A 24,547-nucleotide genomic window follows, 5' to 3' on the forward strand; every position below is an offset into this window, starting at 1 on the left:
CAATCTATGCATGGAGCCATTCCTTACGTATTTGCCCACATGATGAACCATCAGCAGGCTGTGGTTCCTTTGGCAACATCACAATCCTGATATCATCCTGTTATTAGCACACAAGGACGGTTATTATATATCTAGATTCTAATTAGACACCATGCTCAATTTTTCTTTTCATTTTAATCAAAGAAAAATGACACCTGTCTAAATTGAGCAGTCAATTTGTTATCACCAATTGTACAACATTGCCCGCAGGTAAAATAACTTCCATGGTCTTTCAAAGGTATAACTTTCTGTTGTGGGAGGTTGAGAAACCTGGCTGACTTTATTTGAATTGCTGAGACTGAGGACAAATCCTATATGCCTCATGCTGGCTGAGGTCATCTTATTGTCCAAGCTTGGAAAGGGAGCTGAAGTGCTCTTAGTGGGAACAGTCTGCATGGCTGAATCCAATTCGTACTCCAACAACATATTTAAAAACAAAGCAAGCTGAGGATCTGGAGGTAGAGGTAATACTTTAGCCAACAGGAGATGTTTGCCACTCATTTGGCTGCAGTTTTGGCTATTAGCCTTTGCCCAAGTTTTGGCTTCAGCAAAATGGAAGATTAGTTTAGGTGTGTAACTGGTAGCTGATCTGCCTCCTCTCATTTCCATCACTGTCAGCAGTCAGAACCTCCTCCAGGTTCCTGGTCTGACCTGCACTGATATCTGAGAAGTAACCATATTTGTATTGAGACTTCTTAGAAAATTTCACTTCAGGCTGTGGGAGTTGGTGTCAGGTCCACATATAATTTCCCTTGAATTGGTGGTAATGAGCCAATCTCTTGAAACACTTCCATTCTTGTGAATTTACTGCTACAGTGCTGTGTGATGAATGGAATTTACAAATCGGGAAACTCTGTGACTTGGAGGAGAATTGTAGCAGCTTTCCCATGTGCCTGATACCTTTTTTGTCAAAGTGGGTGAGGTTACCCATTTGGAGTGGGGAGGGTGTGTACTGTGAAGTGAATATAAGTGCAACGTGTCTCTGGGTTTACCCTGTGATTTTATGTACATCTAGTTTTAATAAGCAGTAATTCTCTGATCATAGAAGATTAGGTTGACAGAGCAGTCAGCCATGGATGAATAGAATTTCCTCATGGTATTCATAGCTGGTCCTTGTGTTTACAGTCCCTTGAATGCCAGGCTGAGCAGATCACTCTGCGCTCCAAAGAATTCTTGTTGCAGTATGACATCGAAGTGCAAACAGGAAGGGAGGTAAGAGACCAAAGTAGCCATTTTCTGCTAACATAATTCCCATTCTTGTTGCATGTTTTAGTCACATCTTCCATCCTTATTGCAGCATTCCAATATCTCCCATTCACATTTTCCTTCCTCATAATGACCCCCGACCATAAATCCTTCTTGTTACATTCCTCAGTAATGTACCCATCATCTTTATAAATACCATTATGTCCTCAACCCATATTTCGTCTGCTATAAAAGCTCCCTGTCCATAATTGAACTCCTATTCTCTGCCTACATTACATCCTTTAACCTGATTATAAATCCCAGTTAAATCCAGATTCTTCATTGTAACTTCAGTATTACTCTCTACTTTTCATAATTCACACCCATTCTCATGATATCTCCAGCAATTCACCAGCCTAGTCTTAAGCATTTCCACTCATTAAGATATCCTGGTTTTGATTTTTACCTTTGTGAATACAATCACCCTTGTTACAACTATGATGCAGCAAAATGCATCAGGCTGAATTTAACCCTTAATGATCCAACATCAGAGTAACTAAACCAAAAGTGTTTTCAGAATGCTCCCATCCATATTAAGCCAACCAGTAAAATACTCAATTATGTTATAAACCCTACACCTTGTAAATATATCCCCAGTAATATTCCTGCCTGCCATATAACCAATAATACCCACAGTTTTACTTAACCACTTGGTTGTAATGCTTGCCTGTTACTCCTCCCACCTCCCCCCCCCTCCCCCCCCAACCGCCTCAATCTTCTTTAAATATATTCACTTATTTTCCTTGGTTTTCACTGCACTTCTCCTGATAATGTTGAAATGATGCTGGAGAGCAGCTCCATGGGTTTTGGCGCTCTCAGCATGCCCTTCTTCCCATATGAACCTAGAGGATGAATGTTTTCAGGCTATTTGACTAAAGCAGCCTCATAACCAATCCAGGCCCTGTCCTGACACACCTTTGTACAGGTGGAAATTTTGTGATCTGTGGAATTGTAAGCCTGTGCACTTTCTGTGAGAAACAGTGGGGCCCTTTGTTGCTATACATGAGAGTATATTTCTTACAGTGACAGTGTGCATCAGAATGACCTTTAATGCTCATTTATTGCAGGTGGTCTCAGTGGATGTAAAGAATAAGGTGGTCCACTTCAAGGATGGTCTCAAGATGGAGTACAACAAGTTGCTGATTGCAACAGGGAGCAGGTGACCAGCAGTTGGGTTTGCAACATTTTGGTTTCCTGTGAACCCAAGGATCAATGGTGATGGGGGTGAGCTAGTTAGTGGTGAGAATGATTATATAAGTCTAGTACAACACCTTCCCGGACTTTCTGATGTCAGGGTAACTCTGTCCATAATACTGGGTCACTCTGAAAATATGACTTCAGGCCCTTCACCACCACTGTTCTCTAGGCCTATTGCCGCACTCTATCAAGCTGTTTGACTGAGCTATTAAATCAGGCTCCCAGCTGCCTGCTTAACAGAATATTAAAGATTTTGTACCCTTATAAAAGGAAGCACAGTAAATTCTCCTCCCTCATACAGCGCCATGAAATATAGATGGACTAATCATTCATATCATTGTTGGTTTATGAGAAACTGGTTGTATGGGATAGCTGTAAAAAAAAAGTTCCCAGCTTTGTTTGAAGTACTTTAAAACATTTCGGTCAGTTAAGGTGTGGTCCAGCCTCTACTTTCTATCTCCATCAGTAAATACTTGGTTATGAAAAGAGCAGGGGAAACGGGGTGTTTCCTTCTACAGTAACTCAGTTCTAGATCTGGTGAGGTTAATTACCCTTCAGAGGTAATTTTAATCATGGGAAATGGGTTAAATAGTCAATCCTAAATTAGCCCAATTTTATACCTTGGGGTTGAGGGAGATTATAGGGGTGGGGTGCAGTTTACAGGACAGCCTCCTTCAAAGGTTTTAGGGACTGGTTGACCTCTTGGGAGTGGGTTGGTTGCCTGCTCCTTGTCCAGGTTTGAGGTTGCTTGGGTTTATGTTTTGTGGCATTTTTAGGTATTTCTACATTCCTGTCTGGTAAGGAAAAGTAACAAATTTGGAGTTTTTAAACAAATATGCTTATTAATGCCGAACAACACTCAGCTAATAGCAGTAGTGCCATATCACAGTACACAGGGTTCTTAAAATCTGTATACAACACTGCATTCCCGTTTTATGAAAAATATTAAACTCATGACATCAGTAACTCTCTACATATATTAAATTATTCTATTAACTATTCACATATAATAAAGAATTATACAGGACTGATCCAGACCTTTGGTGCTGTCTGTGTGAAGTTTGCAAGTTCTCCCTGTGACTGCAGGGTTCCTCAAGGCTCCAGTTTCCAACCACATCCCAAAAAATGTGCAGATTGATGGGTTAATTGGCTATTGTAAATTTGCCCCAGTTTAGGTGGGTGGTAGGAGAATTAGTGGTGACTTAATGGATATGTTCAAATGACTGGACCCAATAAATGCCCATCACGAGATTAGGTAACGATCCATCTGTCTCCACTGGCAACCTGATAGTCTATTTCCCTGATAGCATGGACAGTTCCCCTGCAATAAATATCTAACACCAGTCAACAAAAAGTGCGTGACATATTTTCAGTACAGACCTTGCCCTTTAACTGACTAACTTGCATTCTGATCATGGTGCCTTCAAAGGACAAGGAAGTTGCCAGGGTATTGTTGATATCTTCTGCAGGCATTAAGGAAATTCCATTCCTCAAGTGCGAATCTACCTTTTCACTCTCTGATTACATGAATGATACTCCAATGGGACTGTTCTATCTCTCTGCTGCACATATCCAAGGCAAATGAGGACTACTGTCCTTATTGGCAGTTGGCTTAAGCAATTGTACACCCGTACATTGTACCATATTTGATGCCAATTAAAACATTGACCTGTCTTGAATGGGTATTCTAAGGCTGAGTGGCCATTGCAAACATTCCAGCCTTATCCACCCACATTATTTTTAGTCGTCCAGCCACTAACATTCATATGAATTAATGTTTTCCTACCAAAGATACTTGTAGCATCCATGTGACTTGACTGCCAAGGTGAAGACCATGCCACTATTACATGGTGCCGGAGCACGGCGACTCATTGCAAGCTACTCTCTACAGATCCACTCATTACCTTTACTGTAATCGTTCTACACTTTTAAATTAACTCAATTTATCTGCACTGTGTAATGAATTCATCTGTACGAACAGAATGCAAGACAAGTTTTTCACTGTACCTCGGTACAAGTGAGAATAATAAACCAATAGCAATATATGGGCTTGTTGCCTGCCAGTGCCTCAGAGTATGCCCTGGGTGAAACTTTTGCACATATTTCAATGTACTTCCATATTTATGGCTATCCCACATACTCCCTCAAACATCATATCCAGTGTGTCAGAAGGTATTGAAAATCAAAAAAACTATAGATGCTGGAAATCTGAGATAAAAGCTGAAAATGCTGGATATACTCAGCAGGTCAGGCAGCATCTGTGGAAAGAGAAACAGTTAATGATCCAGATTCAAGTTCCAGTGATGCATCTTCAACCTGAAAGGTGGTTTCTTTTTCTCTTTCCACAGATGTTGAGTGCTTTCAGCATTTTCTGTCATAAAGTTTTGCCTGAATTCTCTTGATCCTGCAGCACTTGATCTAAAGTGAGATTGCTGGGGCCTTGAACCCTGGGTCCTCTCCAGCCACAGGCGAGGTCCCGGAGGACTAGCGAGTAGCTAATGTTCTTCCATTATTCAAGAATGGAAAATGGGGTAATCAGTGATAGGCAAGCTATTGGAGAGGATTCTTAGGAATAGAATTCATGAGCATTTTGAAAACCACACCTAATTATGGACAGTAAGCATGGCTTTGTGCAGGTCAAGTCGTGTCTTACTGAGTTTTTCGAGGAGGTGAGGAAGGTGATTGATGAAGGGAGATCTATCGATGTTGTCTACATGGATTTTAGTAAGGTCTTTGACAAGGTCCATCGTGGGAGGCTCATTCAGAAGATTAAGATGCATGGGATCCACGGTGATTTGGTTGTTTAGTTTCAGAATTGGCTTGCCCATAGAAGACAGGGTAGAGATCGGTGGGACTTATTCTGGCTGGAGGTCCGTGACTAGTGTTGTTTTGCAGGGATCTGTACTGGGACCTCTGCTGTTTGTGATATATATGAATGACCTGGATGAAAATGTAGATGGGTGAGTTAGTAAGTTCACAAATGATACAAAGATTGGTGGCATTGTGAATAGTATAGAAGATTGTCAAAGGATACAGCAGGATATAGATCAGTTGCAGATATGGGCGGAGAAATGGCAGATGGAGTTTAACTCAGCCAGATGTGAAGTGTTGCATTTTGGGAGGTCAAATGTAAAGGGACAGTATGCTGTTAATGGCAAGACTCTTAACAGTATTGATGTATAGTGAGATCTTGGTGTTCAAGCCTATAGCTCCCTGAAAGTGGCTGCAGAGGTTGAAGGCATATGGCATGCTTGCCTTTATTAGTTGAGGCATCGAGTTCAAGAGTCAGGAAGTTGTGCTGCAACTTTATAAACCTCTAGTTAGGCTGCATCTGGAGTATTGCATTCAATTCTGGTCGCTTCATTATAGGAAGGATGTGGAGGCTTTGGAGAATGTGCAAAGAGGTTCACTAGGATGAAGAGAGGTTGGACAGACTTGGGTTGTTTATAAGATTTTGAGAGGCATAGATAGACAGCCGGTATCTTTTTCCCAGAGTTGAAATGTCTAATACTAGAGGCATGCATTTAACGTGAGGGGGGTAAGTTCAAAGGAGATGTGCAGGGCAAGTTTCTTACACAGAGTGTGGTGAGTACCTGGAATGTGCTGCCAGGGTGGTAACGGAGGCAAATATGATTGAAGTGTTTAAAAGGCTCTTAGATAAAGACACGAATATGCAAAGAATGGAGGGATATGGACGTTGTGTAGGTAAAAGAGATTAGTTTAGTTAGACATTTAATTACTGGTTTAATTTGTTTGGCACAACATCATGAGCTGAAGGGCCTGTTCCTAAATGTGCAACTCATGAAAATCTCTGAAGGTACTGGATTACAAAGCCCTTTTAAAGTTTTTACAATATTCTCAAATGCTCTAATAAATTTATTAGCATTTTTTATATCTCTGGCTCTAATCCAAGTAATAAGATCACTTTATCTCTTTCATATATGGCCACATTGCTTAGTTCTTTGTCCACCCTTCAATAATATCATTTGTTCTCAGGAACTCTTGCCCCATTCCATGTATGGGTCAAATGTCTATGACCTCTCATACCTTTCCAACTCTCATATCCCTTGTCTGTCATCATTTCCACTCTATCTAGAGAACTCCATTCCCTCTTATTCACACTTGATTATTGTCTTACAACATCCTTAGCAGCAACATCCCAGACACATCATCTATGCAATATTTATAGGTTCTTCTATACTGCCATTCAGTAAGGCAAGTAACAAAGAACAAACATCCATCATTAAAGGCAAACAGCACTCAAACAAGTGCAACTGCTGATACCCAAAGGTATCAGAGGTCATACCACATAATATGTACAGTTCTTTCTGTACACACTCAATTTACACAGCATTTGAAATTTTTAACAATTTTTTAAGGAAGTGATGCACATTATTCACAATGTGGTGGTTGTTTCATGGAGAAATGATGCATATGGCTGATTTTTTTTTATCTTTTCTCAAGGATGAATGTACAAATAGAGCAGTTCATCTGTTGTGCTTGATCGGCTGTCTTTAATCCTTCAAATTGGGGTGAGGGGAAGGGGAAAGACAGAAATGTCACTGGCCTCCCTTCAACAGGCTTCATCACCAGAATTTCACTCCTTGCATTTCAGGCCTAAACAGCTCCAGTGCCAAGGGGCAGACTTAGAGAATGTGTATCAGCTCAGGACACCTGAGGACGCAAACTGCATTGCCAAGCTGGCCAACAACAGGAACGCTGTCATAGTGGGAGCTTCTTTTATAGGTAAACCTTACTGAACTTCCTTAATCTTCAACTTATGGGTATGAAGCTTCTTAGAATTCATATGAAGTCCTAAAGTCCATGGCTTAACTTTCTGATACTGGAGTAACATTTTCAAGCTCAGTACTTGCAAGGTAAGTACACAAGCCTCTCACTTCTGACATTAGCATGTTAATAGTATGACAAGCCCAAATGTAAATCAAAAAGACCGCAAATGCTGGAAGTCTGAAATAAAAACCAACAACGCTTCAAACGCTCAGCAGGTCACACGACAACAATGTCCACGTTTTCCAGCGTTTTCTGTTTTTGGTAAAAAAAAAGTTGATTGGCATCTGCCCTTCAAGATAAAAGGCACCAGGGCTGAGACAGTGATGTTTGTCACTTCAGCTCAGGAAGAACACAATTTAACATACCCTCCACATCCTCAATTCCACAAAGCACACCCGTTTAACAGATTAAAGATCCTTACATTTTGCCCCTCCAAACATTGCTTCCTAAAGAACAACAATAAAGATCCTTCCCTCTCTCTCAGGTCAGGTATACCAAACATTCAGTTCAGAATCATTTCCCATCAAGTATAAATATTCAGTCTCATTTGTTTCAAGAACACCCATGTTTTGTGCATTATGCGAATCCACAGTAATCATAGAGAAATGTTAGCAGCTCAAGCTAGACTAATTAACAAAATACTTGACGAAAATTTAGCTTCAATTCAGAATTGGTCTTCAATAGAAATTCACCACCATCAGACTGCTTGGAATCATCATTGACAGGAAACTTAACTGGAAAAGTCACATAAATAATGTGACTATGAGCAAGCCAAGGCTTGGTTACATATGAATATACGAATATAAGAGTAGGAATAGGCCTCTTGGCTCGTCAAGCCTGCTCTGGCATTTAATAATGTCATGGTTTCATCTGATTGTAACTACAACTCTGCAATTCCAATTACCCGCTGTAACCACTCAATCCTTTGCTCATCAAGTATCTATCTACTTTTAAAAAATCTTCAAAGACTCAGGACCCTCTGAGAGAAAAAGTTTGACCTTTTTCTGTCATAAATGGATGATCCCTTATTTTTAAGCATTGATCCCATACTTTAGAGTCCCCTACAAGAGGAAACAACCTCTCCACATCTACATCGACAAGACCTTTCATAAGTTGTATGTTTCAGTCAAGTCACCTCGAACTCTTCTAAACTCTTGTGGATGCACACCTAACCTGTCCAACCTTTCCTCATTAGACAACCACCCATTCCAGGTATTAGTCTAGTAAACCTTCCCTGAACTGTTTCCAACTCATTTATATCCTTTGTAAAGAGACCAATACTATACAATTACTCCAGATGTGGTCTTGCCAATGGTCTCTGTAACCAAGGCATAACCTCCTGACTTTTGTGTTCAGTCTCCTAAAGAAATAACCAATAACATTCTGATAGCTTTCTCAGTTAATTGCTGGTAGCTGTGTTTTAACCATTTGTGAATTTTTAAATTTTTTAAATTTTTTCTTTTTAAATTTTATTTACAGCGTGGTAACAGGCCCTTCTGGCCCAACGAGTCTGCGCCGCCCATTTTTAAACCCAAATTAACCTACCCGTATGTCTTTTGTAATGTGGGAGGAAACCGGAGCACCCGGAGGAAACCCACGCAGACACGGGAGAATGTACAAACTCCTTACAGACAGCAACGGGAACACCGATCGCTGGCTCTGTAATAGCGTCGTGCTAACTGCTACGCTACCGTCCCGCCACTCATGCACCAGGACACCCAGATCCCTCTGCTTCTCAGAACTCTCAATCACTTCCCGTTTACATAATGTGCTTTTTATTTTTACTGCTAACTGGACAGTTTCACATTTTCCCACATGCTTCATTTGTCAGATTTTTGCCCATCTGTTTAGCCTATCAGTATCCCTTCTTGGCCTCCTTATGCTCTCTTCACAACTTACCTATCTTTGTGTCATCAGCGAATTTAGCAAAGAACCTTTGATGCCTTCATCCAAGTAAAATTTAGACGTTGTAAAAAAAAATGAGGCCCTAGCACCAATCCCTGTAGCACACCACTTCATGTATCTTGCCGACCAGAAAAAATACATTTATTCCAACCGTCACTTGCCTGTCCATGCCAATATGCCACCCACCATGAGCTTTTTTTATTTTCTACAATAACCTTCAATGCAGCAATTTATCAAATGGTTTTTAGAAATCTAAGTATAGTACATGGGTCGGTTCCCCTTTACACATGTTACTTCATTAAGGAAGTCCAATACGTTGATCAAACATGGTTTCCCTTTCACAGAGCCTTGTTGACTTTGTTAACCTTGCTCTTGTTACCTCCCACTTCCTAAAGATGTGCTGGTAGTTTAATTGACTACTGTAAATGCTTCCTTTAATAAAGGTTACTGGCAAAAAAGAATCAAAGGGGAATTGATGGGCACGTATAACAGAGAATAGCTTGCAGGGGTACAGGGAAGTGGGAGAGGGGAATGGATTGCTCCCCTGGGAGCCAGTGACGACCCCATGAGCCTCCCGTGTTGTTATATGATTCCACCACCCTAAATATTCACTCTCTGGTGCCACAGCGTACGTCATCTGCCAGGTGCACTGCAACAACTTTGATGAATGGTTCAAGGTGCTGGCTTATCACCTTAACACTACCTCAGATTTTCTCTCTCGGTCTTGCACTAGTGTTGTTCTTTATTTAGTTGTTTATTTTGCACACGTGTAACTTATGTCTAATTTATGTTAATTAAGTTTATATTAACTTATGTTTGTCCTCGTCTTGCTAATGTGCAGCTGCTGCAAAAAGCTAATTCTCATGGCATTTATACCCCGTGTGTGTGTGCGCGCGCGCGCCTATGACAACAATAAACTTGAACTTGAACCATCACCTTCCTAAAGGCAATACATGCTGGAGACACCCATATCCCATTACTAAATAAAAGAATACAATAGAATTTAAAAGGCTTTGCTGGAAGATGAGGGCAATAACTGGATTATGGAATTACTTGCTTTCTACAGGCATGGAAGTAGCCGCATACCTCACTGATAAAGCCCACTCTGTGTCTGTCATTGGCATTGAAAACATCCCTTTCAGGAAGGTGCTGGGAGAGAAGGTTGGACGATCCATAATGAAAGTAAGTGAGAGAAGGTCAAGGGCTGACTTGTCTAGGCCAAGTGAACGAGATTGCTTTTGTTTTGGAGAGAGATTTTAGGTGGACTGGGACTGATCATGTAAGAAGTGGGACAATGGAAATCTACGGCATTGAAAAGCATATTGATGGACTGGCCTAAAATGGTTTTGGAAGTTAAGTTATTCTCCATTGCATGTTTTTACAATCTGAATTGAATTAAAGTGGCAACAACATAGCCTAGACTCGGTGGCAGCAACGATGCCTGAATCAGCGAGTTCAAGTCCAACACCAGATATTCAAGCAGTTCGGTGCAATGATGTGTAGTACTGTTTATTTATATGTCCACCCAAGACCAGATTATCTGACCATTATCACACTGATGTTTGAGAAATCTTAAATGCAAATTGCACATCATATTTCATACATGATGACATGGCAAAAATATTCTGTCACAGTACACCTCAGAATTACCGAAGTGACTTGAAAAACACAATATTCTGAGGTTGGAAAAGGAGTTGTATAAATTGTAACATCCTTTCTTTAACTCATTTTTTAAAAAAAAGCTGTCCCAGAAATGGAGAGAATAATGTTTAATGGTACAAATTCTACACAGCTGTCATCAATTCTGTTAAAATTAACCTACATGTAAAATCTCCAGCAGACACATTGCCTAAAGTGGCCAACAGTGAATATTCTTTTTTAAACCAAATGTTTTAGACTGTTCCGGAATCTAATAGAAACTCACCTTTAAAGACGTTTGGTCCTCCTACAATTTGTGTGTCTGGATTGTCTACTTAGATTACAAACACTAATATTAGGAGAGGATTGATCATTTTCTTTTCTATGTTCAGATGTTTGAAACCAATCGGGTGAAATTCTATCTGCAGAATGAGGTCTCAGAGCTGCGAGGTCAGGATGGAAAGGTACAAAAGCAACTCGTAAGCGAGTTCTCTGAATATTTTCTTCTTTCTTCATTCCTTCTCAGTTATAATTAACACTACTTAGTATTGCAACCATAGGTCAGATAAAGGTTTGATCTTTGGTTGGATGAGAAACATATATTGGAGCATGATGGACGTGGGGCTGCATTCCCAATCTTGGCTGGACAGTGATCATGTAAGCTTGGTATTATGGAAAGGTCTGGGCAGGGAAGGTCTGGCATCTTAAGGAAGAAGCAATTATGAGTCAGATGCTTGCGGTGCAATGTGAGACCACTGTGAGAAGGAGAAAGCATGTGTAAGGTGGTAGGAGATGCAGAGGATGTGCAGGAAAAGACTTAGAAAATCAAATGGGGAGAAAAAGTATAAGCCTGGCACCCCAGAAAAACAAGCTGCACCCTAGAGGAGATAGCACTTATTATAGAAATCATCCAACTACTGACGCTTTTCTCTTTTGTTTTAATGAAGGTGAAAGAAGTTGTTCTGAAAAGTGGAAAAATCCTTCGAGCAGATGTTTGTGTGGTTGGAATTGGTAAGAGTGATCTCCAGAACTGATGGCAGTTTCTCTTAGCTTCGAGTGAGGACTTACTCACATTGAATCTCTTTCTCTGTGGCTACGCTACCAGCTGTGTGTAGACCTGAGTGTTCAGGAAACTCTGCAAGTTCACCTCTTCCATGGTGAGAATGCATTGAGACACACTTGGGATCTGGCAAGTTAACACTCCAAATGGAACCAAGATTGTGTTTTGACTTAACCTGCCCAATGGGAAACAATTGTGGTCAATTAATGACCCTCATTAACTTCAGTCATATTACTCTCCATTCACTTCAATGAACTGAGCTAATCCTATTACTTTCATGCCTGGTGGGTTATGGTGAAATGTCTCATGGTGATGAAAGGAAGGGTTATGCTCTGGCAGAATGTCACAGTTTGTCCTGGAAGACATTGGTGGAAGGGAGTAATCTCTTATGCTTCCAGGAAACCAGGCAATGGAGCAAAATTGATAGAAATAAATGGCATTTTCAAGATTGTATTGTGGCTGTTTGCAGTTAACTGCATCAATATCTCTGTTGGTTCCCCATAGATCATTCTGCTTCTTTTCCCTGTAGGGGTTGTTCCAGCTACATTATTCCTGAAGCAGAGTGGAATCAATATGGATTCTAAGGGCTTCCTTCCTGTCAACAAGGTAATGTGTACAGGGGACCCAGACCACACTAAGGTTTGGGGGTTACAGTACATAATGTCAGACGTTCAAGTATATGTCTTAGGAATAAGGACTCCTTTACTTGAAGTAGCTTAGTAATTATGTACTGGATAGCAACCCAGTAGTCAGGAGCTCCAGTTTGACTATCACACAGTACAAAATAGAATTCAATTAATCAAGTAATTTGTGGATTTGCACCAGGAGAAAATTACCCTGAAAGTTGCTGGTGAAAACTCGACAGTTCACTTATATCTTTCAGGGAAGGGAAATCAAATTGACAGTGCATGACTCACTATTAATGCTTTTCTAATGTGGTTCAATGAGCCTCTCAGCTACCAACAACATAATGGGAGCACCATTAACATAAGGAACGTATCTGTCCTTGGGGAACACTAATCACCACCTCTCAGTACGTAGGGATGAGTTACTACTGTGGCCCTCCCAGCTTCACAACTATCCCCAGAACAAATACATTTTAAGAAGTTATATGGGCCATATTTTGTTAACTGTGCATGCATGATCCATCACTCACACGGGGTCCTTCCAGATACTTTGCTATGGAGCAGTGAGTTGCACTTTCCTGTTGAATTCATTCTGCATACATACTTTTTTTTAGTGGACATACGCATCTGACATGGAATGTGACGATGCTTCCTCTGGTGGGAAAATGCAGAACAAAAAGACATAAAGAAATTAGAGCAAGGCTGAAAGGGGTAATGTCAAGAAGCACTTCTCAAGCAGGTTAGAGGGTCATGACAGCCCCAACTTTTCACCAAGAAAATAACATGCACCGTAAGAAAATTTACAATTGTACCACTAAAGGCCTGGGTACAGATGTGATTTCTATGCAGTCAGCCACTTTACGATCACACCATGTAATCGGGTGTGAAAATATTAATGAGTATTATAATACACTTGTGAGAATGGTCTGCCTTCACCCACTGTGTACTGTACTGCACCCCCTACTTCACCCACAGAATCTTGATCCTTGCTTTTACAAAGTTTATGACATCCTTCTGACAAAAGGTCTTCAAACTGAAACACTGGCTCTGTTTCTCTTTGCACAGATGCTGCCTGACCTGCTGAATGTTTCCAGCATATTCTGTGTTTATTTCGGATTTACAGAACCTGCAATTTTTGATTTTCATTTATGACACCCTTGCTTCTCGTGCTCGGGACAATTGAAAATTTCAAAACTGAGATTGGCAGAGCTTTGTTTGCCAAAGATATTGAAGGTTTTGAACAAAGACGAATAAATGAAATTAAGTTGTAAATCAGCCATGATCTAATTGAATTATGGATCATGCTGGGGGCGGTGGGGGTGGGAGGGGAGGGGGTGGAGTCTGACTAGCCTTCTCCTTATACTTTGTTTCTGACTTCAGAATGATTTCAATGTAAAAACTGGAACTATTTTTGATCTCACAATTCTGGTAATAAACTGCCATATAACCTGGCTGATTTTTTTTTTGCTGACTTTTGAATTAACCTTCGGAGTTACCTCAGCTGCATTACATGCAGTATCCACATCCTGAATGTGTTAAAAAAAGATTCCTCTGAAAATTGGCAGAGCAGTGTGAGAAGCTGAAAAAGAAGATACCAAAGTTCCTCTTCTTTTGTTCTTCCAGCTCATGCAGACTAACGTGCCTGGGGTCTTTGCTGCTGGTGATGTCGTCACTTTCCCGCTGGCCTTTCGCAACAATAAGAAGGTGAATGTGGGTCACTGGCAGATGGCTCACATGCATGGTAAGTGGTACCTCCTGATCGCACTATTGGGGGTTGGGAGAAGGGAGATCATCCTTGGTTTTAGCATGGTGGGTTACAGCAGTGTTGAAGTTCAAATTCAGCATGCTTCAACAGAAACAGGCAAACAAAGGTTTAGTAATAATTAATTGGCTACAAAAACAAATGTTCCTCAAAATGCTATTGTTGGGAATTTCTAATTGATAAATTATTCCTCTTGATATCATCAGAATCAGATTCATTACCACTGACTTGTATGTTGTGACATTTGCTGTTCTGCGGCTGTAGTACAGTGCAAAGACATAAAATTACTGTAAATTACAAAATAAATAAATAGTGCGAAAAAAAGCAATAACAAAATAGTGTTCGCTACAACCTCGCACTTAATGTGAGCAAGACCAAGGAATTGATTGTGGACTTCAGGAAGGGGAGGTGGGAGAACACACACCAGTCCTCATTGAGGGGTCAGTGGTGGTAAGGGTGAGCAGCTTCAAGTTCCTTGGCGTCAACATCTCAGAGGGTCTATCCTGGACCCAACACATTGATGCAGTCACGAAGAAGACACGCCAGTGGCTTTACTTTGTTAGCAGTTTGAGGAGATTTGGTATGTCACCAAAGACCCTTGCAAATTTCTATAGCTGTACGGTGGAGAGCATTCTGACTGGTTGCATCACAGCCTGGTATGGAGCCTCCAGTGCACAGGATCGCAAGAGGCTGCAGAGGGTTGTAGACTCAGCCAGCTCCATCACGGGCACAACTCTCCCCACCATCGAGGACATCTTCAAGAGGCGGTGCCTCAAGAAGGCAGCATCCATCACTCAGGACCCTCACCATCTGGGACATGCCCTTTTCTCATTACTGGCATCGGGGAGGAGGTACAGGAGCCTGAAGACCCACATTCAACAATTCAGCGAAAATGACTGGTATCAGTCCCATAATTATACATAGTATTGTGAGATCTAAATATTTGCATACTGGCTTTCTGTCTGAACAGTATTCCATTGCTAACCATCTGTTACCTGCCATCATTTTTGGATATTAACGGAATCAAGGGAGTACTGTAGAAAAGTGGTGCTGTTGTACATTGGGATCTCATTGCCCATCTGAGCTACCAGAGTAAAACCCCTAGCACTATGTTCTGGGCCATGTTTACAGATTTGGATACTATGTGACTTGAGGGATATTGGCTGCTTTACACACCATCTCCCACATTGACAGTTCCCTGTTTGGTTGTGGTGTTTTGTTGTCACACATAGGTCAGTTCCTCATGAGATATAACATTTTGAACCAGGGTATTTTGAGATATTTAATGGTCAATCTACAGTGTAGTTTCATCCATCGTTGGGTTGAGAGCAAGAGACTATGCATAAACTAGCAGTTTAGTTGGTAAAGCAATATTCCACTTTTCCTTGTTATCCTACTAAGCAAGGAAGTATAAGATAAGATATCTTTATTAGTCACATGTACATCGAAACATAGTGAAATGCATCTTTTGCATAGAGTGTTCTGGGGGCAGCCCGCAAGTGTCGGCATGCTTCCGGTGCCAACATAGCATCCCCACAGCTTCCTAACCCGTATGTCTTTGGAATATGGGAGGAGACCGGAGCACCCAGAAGAAGCCTACGCAGACACAGGGAGAATGTACAGACTCTTTACAGACAGCGGCCGGAATTGAACCCAGGTCGCTGGCGCTGTAATAGCACTACGCTAACCGCTACACTACCATGCCTGCCCTATAGTGCTTCTTGTATCTTCACGCATGTTCCTAAGGGGCAGATCTTGTCAATCTGTCTAACCAAACAAATACAGTATAGCTTATGTGACTCCCAACAAGGGCAGAGTTGAATGAATTCCTAGAATGTTATCCTGCCAGAAATCCCTCAAAATCTGATGCATTTCCAAAATCCCACTTATGCAGCACATAGTGTTTATAATATTGTCAGTTATTTTGTCCCAACTGTGCATAGTAGTATTCAGCTTTTCTATGATATCTCATCCTCATTTATTAATTCCATAGAAGGAAAGTTGTCCTGGAGTTGTTCCTTTACTTCACATCCTTCCGATCCATCTTACAAATTTAGAATGGGAGGTAACTCTAAATTTTCTAACCTCAGGATCATTCCAGGCAGCTGTTGTGGAGCTTTCCATTTATTATGGTTTCTGCTCACCACAGCATTGGAGAGTTCATCCAGGTTCTTTACTCACAGAGTGACAACTTTTTATGCTTTGAATTCAGTGAGAAGCAGTGGCATTGCTGGCTTCTCCATCACCTACACTCATGCTTATTATAGCTTCCCTTATAAACCCCAAGCTCTTTAGCAATCAAAAAGGATTCTACCCCTTAACATCCAGGTAGTCAGTGAACAAGACGAGGACTGTCTCATGGTCATCGTTATGTCCCCTGAGAACCTGCATGACTTCTTCACCCTTATGGGTTCAGGTTGCCTGATGTTTTTAGTGGGCAATACTGCCCTGAGAAATGGATATTGAGACACAAATATTACTCACAACCTACCTGGCTATTGACACCTCTGCACATGCATACCACTCGAACTGACTACTTCAGCGTGACTGTGAGAGGGATGGAGAATGCCATCTGTCTGCTCAGGATGAAATTCCTCTATCCACATCAGTCTGGGTGTTCACTGCAGTGCATACCCAGCTGGAGTAGAGATGTCATTGTTATCTCCTGCATGACATTATGTGGCCAACAGGAGGGAACCATCAATGCCTGAGGAAGATAAGCCAGAGTGCCAGGAGGCACAGTACGTGAGCAACAGTGACAGTGATGGCTCCAAGGGAGATCTTCCTTTGCAACCACATAAACTAGATTATTATATTCCATTCTGGTGTGAGTCCAGAATTACTATATGGGATTCCTGTATAGAGGAAAAAGTCCACTCAGCATTGGCATTGACTCTCTGCACACAACTAGGGAACTGAGTTATAGAGAGAGGTTGGCCAGGCTAGCTGTAGGAGAATGAGGGGTGACCTTATGGAAGTGTTTAAGATTATGAGATGTATAGATAAGGTGGATGGTAAAAGTCTTTTCCCCAGGGTAGGGGAGTCCAAAACTCGGGCATAGGTTAGGGTGAGAGGGGAAAGATTTAAAAGGGACCTGAGGGGCGACTTTTTCACGCAGAGGGTGGTGAGTATATGGAATGACCTGGCAGAGGAAGTGGTTGAGGCAGGTATAATAGTATCATTCAAGAAGCACTCGGATAGGTACATGGAGGGGAGGGGCTTAGAGGGATATGGGCTTGAACACAGGAAATTGGGACTAACTGGGTGGGCACCGTGGTCGGCATGGACTGGTTGGGCCAAAGGGCCTGTATCTGTGCTGTATTGCTCTATGGCTCTAACTGCTTCATGTTCTGTTTCCGTTTACCACCATGGTACCCCAGGAAATAGCTGAGTGATTGTGGATGAGGGATTGTATTTCCTCATGTCCATTTGCAATGCATATAAGACATCATGAAGCTATCCCTGCTCCTGTTACTTAAATGCCTTACTATAGCATCTCTGTTCCTTGATGGAAAGAACTCCAAACTCCGCGCACAAATCAGTTTGCTTGGAGATCTGCTCTGCTGATATTAACAATGTTTAGCAGTTTTAACACTTTGGTCTGCTGATACATGTTGATGATCACATTGTAATCAATACAGCTGAGAGTAATGTATTATTCAACACGTTATCATTGAGATTGGGAAGGTCCATTTAAGGGCTGACATATCACACTAGTGAAGTCCGTTTTCAATCAGTGATGAGAAAACCCTTGAGGAACTCACTTGGAGTATGAGTTTTGGTTGAAAGTGTTGAATCAGTTGACTAGTTCAAGATCTACAATGGGTAATTAAGTCTGCAAGGAGGAAAGGTCAAGTCTCACACTATACACACCAGTCAGACATGATCACTATCATGTTATCATGTTCTAGGAATCACTCTTGATTGATACTGTTTTACCTGTTTCTGTAGCTTTTAATCCCATAGAGAAAGGAGGGCTTCTTGACAATGCACAATTTTGAGTGGATATTTCATTTTGCTATGCTACCTTGCACACATTTGTCAGCCTCTCATAGGAGTTCCTCCTTTAGGGAGTTCATTATAAATATTTAAAGAGCACATCAGGCAGGAGAAGAAATCAGAGAGAACTCAGATCATATTCATGGCAAGTATGGCATCATTTTTTTCATGCTCTCTTGCTGTTCAGTCACAAGGCACTCATTTATTGAACTATCAATAATGACTTTAATTTGTCGTGCCAACCAAGGTGCCTGCCTAAGCTAGTTGCATTTGCCCATGATTGGCCAGTATCCCTCTAAACCTTTCCTATCCATGTACTTATCCAAATGTCTTTTAAATGTTATTGTTATACCTGCCTCAACAACTCCCTATGGCAGCTCGTTCCATATACGCACCACACTCTGCCTGAAGAAGTTGCCTCTCAGGTCACCTCTCACCTTAAACCTATGCCATCTGGTTTCTGGAGCAACGCACACAAAATGCTGGAGGAACTTAGCAGGTCAGGTAACATCTATGGAGGGCAATAAACAGTCAACGTTTCAAGTCGAGACCCTTCATCAGGACCTCCACAGATGTTGGCTGACCTGCTGAGTTCCTCCAGCATTTTGTGTGCTTTGCTCCAGATTCCAGCATCTGCAGGATCTTATGTGTCTCCATCTAGTTTTTGGTTCCCTTTCCCTGGAAAAAAGACAGTGTGCACTGTATTAATGCCCCTCATGATTTTATACACTTCTCTAAGGTCTCTCCTCAGTCTATGTTTCCAGGAATAAAGTCTGAGCCTGCCCAACCTCTCCCTAGCAGACAAAATGGGAAAACAAACAGTATGGGAAAGTATTTAAGAGCAGACGATATGGGAAAGTATTTAATTGGGGGAGGGGGAATTATGATGCTATTAGGCAGGAACTTGGGAGAGTAAATTGGGAACAGGTGTTCTTGGGGAAATGCACAACGGAAATGTGGAGGTTGTTTAGGGAGTACTTGCATAGGTTTCTGGATAGGTTTGTCCCATTGAGGCAGGGTAAATGTGGTAGAGTGAAGGAACCGTGGTTGACAAGAGACGTAGAATATCTTGTCAAGAGGAAGAAAGAAGCTTACCTAAGGTTTAGAAATCATGGATCAGACAGGGACCTGGAGAGTTACAAGATAGTCAGGACAGAGCTTAAGAATGGACTTAGGAGAGGTAAAAGGGGCCATGAGAAGGCCTTGGCGTGTAGGATTAAGGAAAACCCCAAGGCATTCTACACATGTGAATAGGAGGATGACTAGAGTGAGGGTAGGACCGATCAGGGATAAAGGAGGAAACCTGCCTGGAGTCGGAAGAGGTAGGGGAGGTCCTTAATGAATACTTTGCTTTGGTATTCACCAGTGAGAGAGACCTTGACATTTGTGAGGATGGCATACAAATGGCTGATATGCTAGGGCACATCGACGTGAGGAAAGAGGATATGCTGGAACTTTTGAAAAACATTAGGATAGATAAGTCACCGGGGCCAGACAGTATATATCCAAGGTTATTATGGGAAGCGAGGGAAGATCTGCGCCTTTGGCGATGATCTTTGCGTCCTCACTGGCCACAGGAGTAGTGCTAGATGATTGGAGGGTGGCAAATGTTGTTCCTTTGTTTAAGAAAGGGAGTAGAGATAACCTTGGGAATTACAAACCAGTGAGTCTTACTTCAGTGGTGGGCAAATTACTGGAGAAGATTCTTAGAGACAGGATTTATGGGCATTTGGAGAAGCATAGGCTGATTAGGGACTGTCAGCATGGCTTTGTGAGGGGCAGGTAATGCCTCACGAGCCTGATTGAATTCTTTGAGGATGTGACAAAGCACATTGATTAAGGTTGAGCAATGGCTGTGGTGTACATAGATTTTAGTAAGGCATTTGATAAGGTTCCTCATGGAAGGCTCATTCAGAAAGTCAGGAGGCATGGGATCTGGGGAAACTTGTCTGTGTGGATTCAGAATGGGTTCACCCATAGAAGACAGAGGGTGGTGGTAGATGGAGCATATTCTGCCTGGAGGTCGGTGACCAGTGGTGTTCCGCAGGGATCTGTTCTGGGACCCCTGGTCTTTGTGATTTTTATAAATGACTTGGATGCGGATGTGGAAGGGTGGGTTAGTAAGTTTGCTGATGACACGAAGGTGGGTGGTGTTGCGGATAGTGTAGAAGGTTGCTGTATTGATATGATAGGATGCAGAGCTGGGCTGAGAAGTGGCAGATGGAGTTCAACCCAGAAAAGTGTGAAGTGATGCACTTTGGAAGATCGGATTTGAAGGCAGAATACAAGGTTAATGGCAGGACTCTTGGCAGTGTGGAGGGACATAGGGATCTTGGGGTCTATGTCCATAGATCCCTCAAGGTTGCCACACAGGTTGATGGGGTTGTTAAGAAGGCGTATGGTGTGTTGGCCTTCATTAGTCGGGGTATTGATTTCAAGAGCCGCGAGGTAACGTTGTAGCTCTTTAGAACTCTGGTCAGACCACACTTGGAGTATTGTGTTCAGTTCTGGTTGCCTCACTATAGGAAGGGTGTGGAAGCTTTAGAGAGGGTGCAGAGGAGATTTACCAGGATGTTGCCTGGATTGGAGAGCATGTTTTATGAGGATATGTTGAGTGAGCTAGGGCTTTTCTCATTGGAGAGGAGGATGAGAGGTGACTTGATAGAGATGTGCAAGATGACAAGGAGGCATGGATTGAGTAGACATTCAGAGACTTTTTCCCAGGGTGAAAATAACTAACACGAGGGGGCATAATTTTAAGGTGATTGGAGGAAGGTTTTAGGGAGATGTCAAAGGTAAGATTTTTACACAGAGAGTGGTCGGTGCATGGAATGCACTCCCGGCTGAGGTTGTAGGGACAGATACATTAAGGACATTTAAGAGACTCTTGGATAGCCACACGAATGATGGAAAAGTGGAGGGTTATGTGGGAGGGAAGGGTTAGAGAGCAAGATTAAATGTCGGCACAACATTGTGGGCCGAAGGGCCTGTACTGTGCTGTAATATTCTATGTTCTAAACCAGCTCCCTTTACCATTGACTCCACACTTCAGTGAACCATGAAAAGCTCTTGCCCTAAATGGTCTGACTTCATACTGCTGCCTCTGTCCAATTGAAGGAGCAGTCTGGAATGGATGGTTGGCTGTTTGGAGTACAGATGGGCATGTTATATGAGGCTGTGATGGGGGATGAACTGCTGACCTTGTGGGGGCAGCCCTATACACCAGCTGGCCTTTCAGGGGACTAGCTAATGCTGTGTCAATCTGCTGGGACACAGATGCCATTTTAACTGTTTGACCAGAAACTGAGCCAGCTGCCTGACCCAAATCACAGTTGTCATGACCCTACTATGCTTATTGCTCCTTTCACAGTCAGCTCAGTCAGAGCAGGATTGTGCTCGCAATGGAGAGGAGCTCAACCTGGGAAGGGGTGGGTGGTGTGTCTGCTCCTGCAGAAGAGAGATAAATAATGCAAGGCATCTCTCTGCTCATGCAAGTGAGCAATCTGCTAATGTGCAAGCATCTCTCCATGGAGAGCAGTTAGCTATTGACGTAGCATCCCTTTGCACCTGGAGAACCACGAGTTACTCTGCTGACGAGAGGCATCTTTATACAAAGGAGATCAAGCTGCTCCCTGATGGTATGTCAATTGTTCCTGAGGAACTTTAATCTGCTGCTGTGTGGCAGAAACCAGACTTCCAGCTGGGGCAAATGTAAAACTGCACAAAACATTGAGTGGCCTTCACCTTTGCTTCCTCAGCAGCTGCCACCTGAATCTGTAGGTGTGTGATGGAAAGAAGCAAAGTGGAGGTAACATGCAACCCCCTGCAAGAACACAAAGATGTGTATTTGGTTAGGCAGGCCATTCAGTGAACCAGCCATCTTATTGGGAAATAAAGATACATGGACTGCTCTCTATCAAACCTCTGCACATCATGCCAGACTGCTGCCCACTAGTGCGTCATCTATTTCCTTGTGATACTTAAGCCACTAACTTTTCTGATCACACGTGGCCAGCTTCTGAGGTGGTGTTGCAGATGTCAGGCACAATGGCGCGCTGTGGTCATTCTCATCATCCACATCCTCTCCCTCCATTCTTTCATCTCTTCTTGGTCCTCCTCTACCCGGGTGTTGCAGTGGCAGAGTAAAAAGAGGTCACTCCTCTTGTACTGCAAAACTCTTGTACGTATAAGCTGTGCCCAAATCACCTATATTGCGATGTACCAGCACATACAGTGCTATAGCTGTTGAACTTTAATCAATACATACAGTCATAGTCACACTGCGTAGCAACATGCCCTTTGGCCTAGCATGTCCATACTAACAAGTATGTTCCTTTACTAATCCAGTTATCACCACTTGGTCCGTAGCCTACTATACCTTAGTGATTCAAGCTCATCCCGAGAACGTATTAGTTACAAAGAAATATTGTTACAGAGCATACTGGCAGAATTTGTGTAGCTTTTGTTCATGAAGTGGTTTGTGCCTCAGCTGCTCTTCTGCCCAAGAGGAGCAAGACTCTCTCCTCCAACCAGATGAGGCTCAGTGCCCGAGAAAGCCCACCACCATCCACCCCCCCCCCCCCCACCAAAATCCTTAGTGGGAGTAGCTTCAGACTGAATGGAAGAGATGAAGAGTATTGAATAACCTTTTCATTATCCTACATTTAGATGCTTGATGTACATATAGGGTTTGTGAAGGGGCAAATGTCCACCTGGTGTATGTGGACATTTGTGTCTGGATAAATGTCATTGTGATAGACCATTATTTATAGTGATTCAGACTTGCTCTGCCGTTCATCAAGGTCGTGGATCATCTTCTGCCTCAGATTTATTTTCATGAACTATCCCAGTATCTCTTGACTTCTTTAATATCCTGAACTCATATCGATTTCTGTTTTGAATGAACTTAATGACTGAAGATCCACAGCCTACAGGGTAGGAGATTTGAAATATTTTTCTCATCTTGGTTTTAATTGGCCTACCCCTTCTTCTGAGACGATGTCCCCTGATTCTCAACTCCTTAGTAAGGGCAAACTTTCTTACTGCGTCCTGTCCAGCTCTGTAAGGATTTTGTAAGTTTCAATGAGATCTCTTCTCATTCTTAGAAACTCTAGAGAACACAGGCCTAGTCATCTCATTCTCTCTTCATACAATTACACCCACCAAATCTGAAAGCAATCCAGTAAATCTTCACTGCACTCCCTCAATGGCAAGATTATTCTTTCTCAAGGAGACCAAAATTGTAGACAACATTCCAGGTACATTCTCATCAGGGCATTAGGTAATTGCAGTAAGACATCTTTACTTCCAGTACTCGAATACTCTTGTAATAAAGGCCAACGTAACTGTCCGCCTTCCTAATCACTTGCTGCATATTGGCTTTCAATGAGTCATGTACAATGTCATGTAAGTTCCTTTGACGATCAACATTACCCAGTCTGTCACCATTTAAAAAAATACTCTGCTTCTATGTTTCGTGCACTGAAGTAAATTTTACCACATCATATTGTGCCGTGTTCTTGCTTACTCACGTAGCTTGTCCATACCCCCTTGAAGCCTCTTCTCATTCTCCTCATTCACAATCCCACCTAGTTTTCTGTAATGAGCAAATTTGAAAATATGACATTTCCAAATTATTGATAACTGGGTCCCAAGCCCTGATCCCTGTAGTACCCCACAGGTCACAATCTGTTAACCTGAAAAATACTTGGTTATCCCCACTTCTTGCTTTCTGTCTGACAACCAATTCTCAAGCCTTGCTGTTATATTACCCATATATCCATGTACTCTAACCTGTGTAGGACCTCATTGGACACCTCCAAAAAATTTCAGTACACCACATCCATTGTCCTCCTTATCTATTCTGCTCATTGCATCCTCAAAGGACCCCTGTAGATCAGTCAAACTTGTTATTGCTTATGGTTGAGTTTACTTCATATGCACAAGTACGGTGAGGTACAGGTACAATGAAAAACTTGCAGCAGCATCTTGCGGCTTGCTTGCAACTTGATTTTCCTTTCATAAATCCTGCTGTTTAGCAACAGAAGTTATTCAGGGACAAGACTGGTGTGCACGTAATTAGATCCAGGCATATTGATAGGATGATAAGGCTTTTAAGGGCATGATTGCCACATAGCAAAGTGGCAGCAGCTGCTGAATTTAACTTGGTCCCATCAGGAACTGTGCATTTAGAGCTTTCTAAGTGGAATGATGGGGTGTGATTTGGGAATGTGTTCAATTTGGTGATGGTACCATGTGTTTTACCACAGCAAAAATGGCAATTCA

General features: G+C 42.1%; 1 protein-coding gene across 1 annotated transcript in view; it reads left to right on the top strand.

Annotated features, from left to right (window-relative positions):
• Positions 1-24,547, top strand: part of LOC127579347 (apoptosis-inducing factor 3) — a 98,913-nt gene that overhangs the window by 57,311 nt on the left and 17,055 nt on the right. The window contains exons 9-16 of the mRNA XM_052032082.1: positions 1,165-1,251; positions 2,352-2,443; positions 7,097-7,227; positions 10,244-10,359; positions 11,208-11,279; positions 11,763-11,826; positions 12,405-12,481; positions 14,125-14,242. Of these exons, the coding sequence (XP_051888042.1) occupies positions 1,165-1,251; positions 2,352-2,443; positions 7,097-7,227; positions 10,244-10,359; positions 11,208-11,279; positions 11,763-11,826; positions 12,405-12,481; positions 14,125-14,242 (757 nt within the window). The remainder of the gene's footprint in view (positions 1-1,164; positions 1,252-2,351; positions 2,444-7,096; positions 7,228-10,243; positions 10,360-11,207; positions 11,280-11,762; positions 11,827-12,404; positions 12,482-14,124; positions 14,243-24,547) is intronic.

The sequence above is a fragment of the Pristis pectinata genome, chromosome 17 (assembly GCF_009764475.1).
Source record: "Pristis pectinata isolate sPriPec2 chromosome 17, sPriPec2.1.pri, whole genome shotgun sequence".
Taxonomy (NCBI): domain Eukaryota; kingdom Metazoa; phylum Chordata; class Chondrichthyes; order Rhinopristiformes; family Pristidae; genus Pristis; species Pristis pectinata.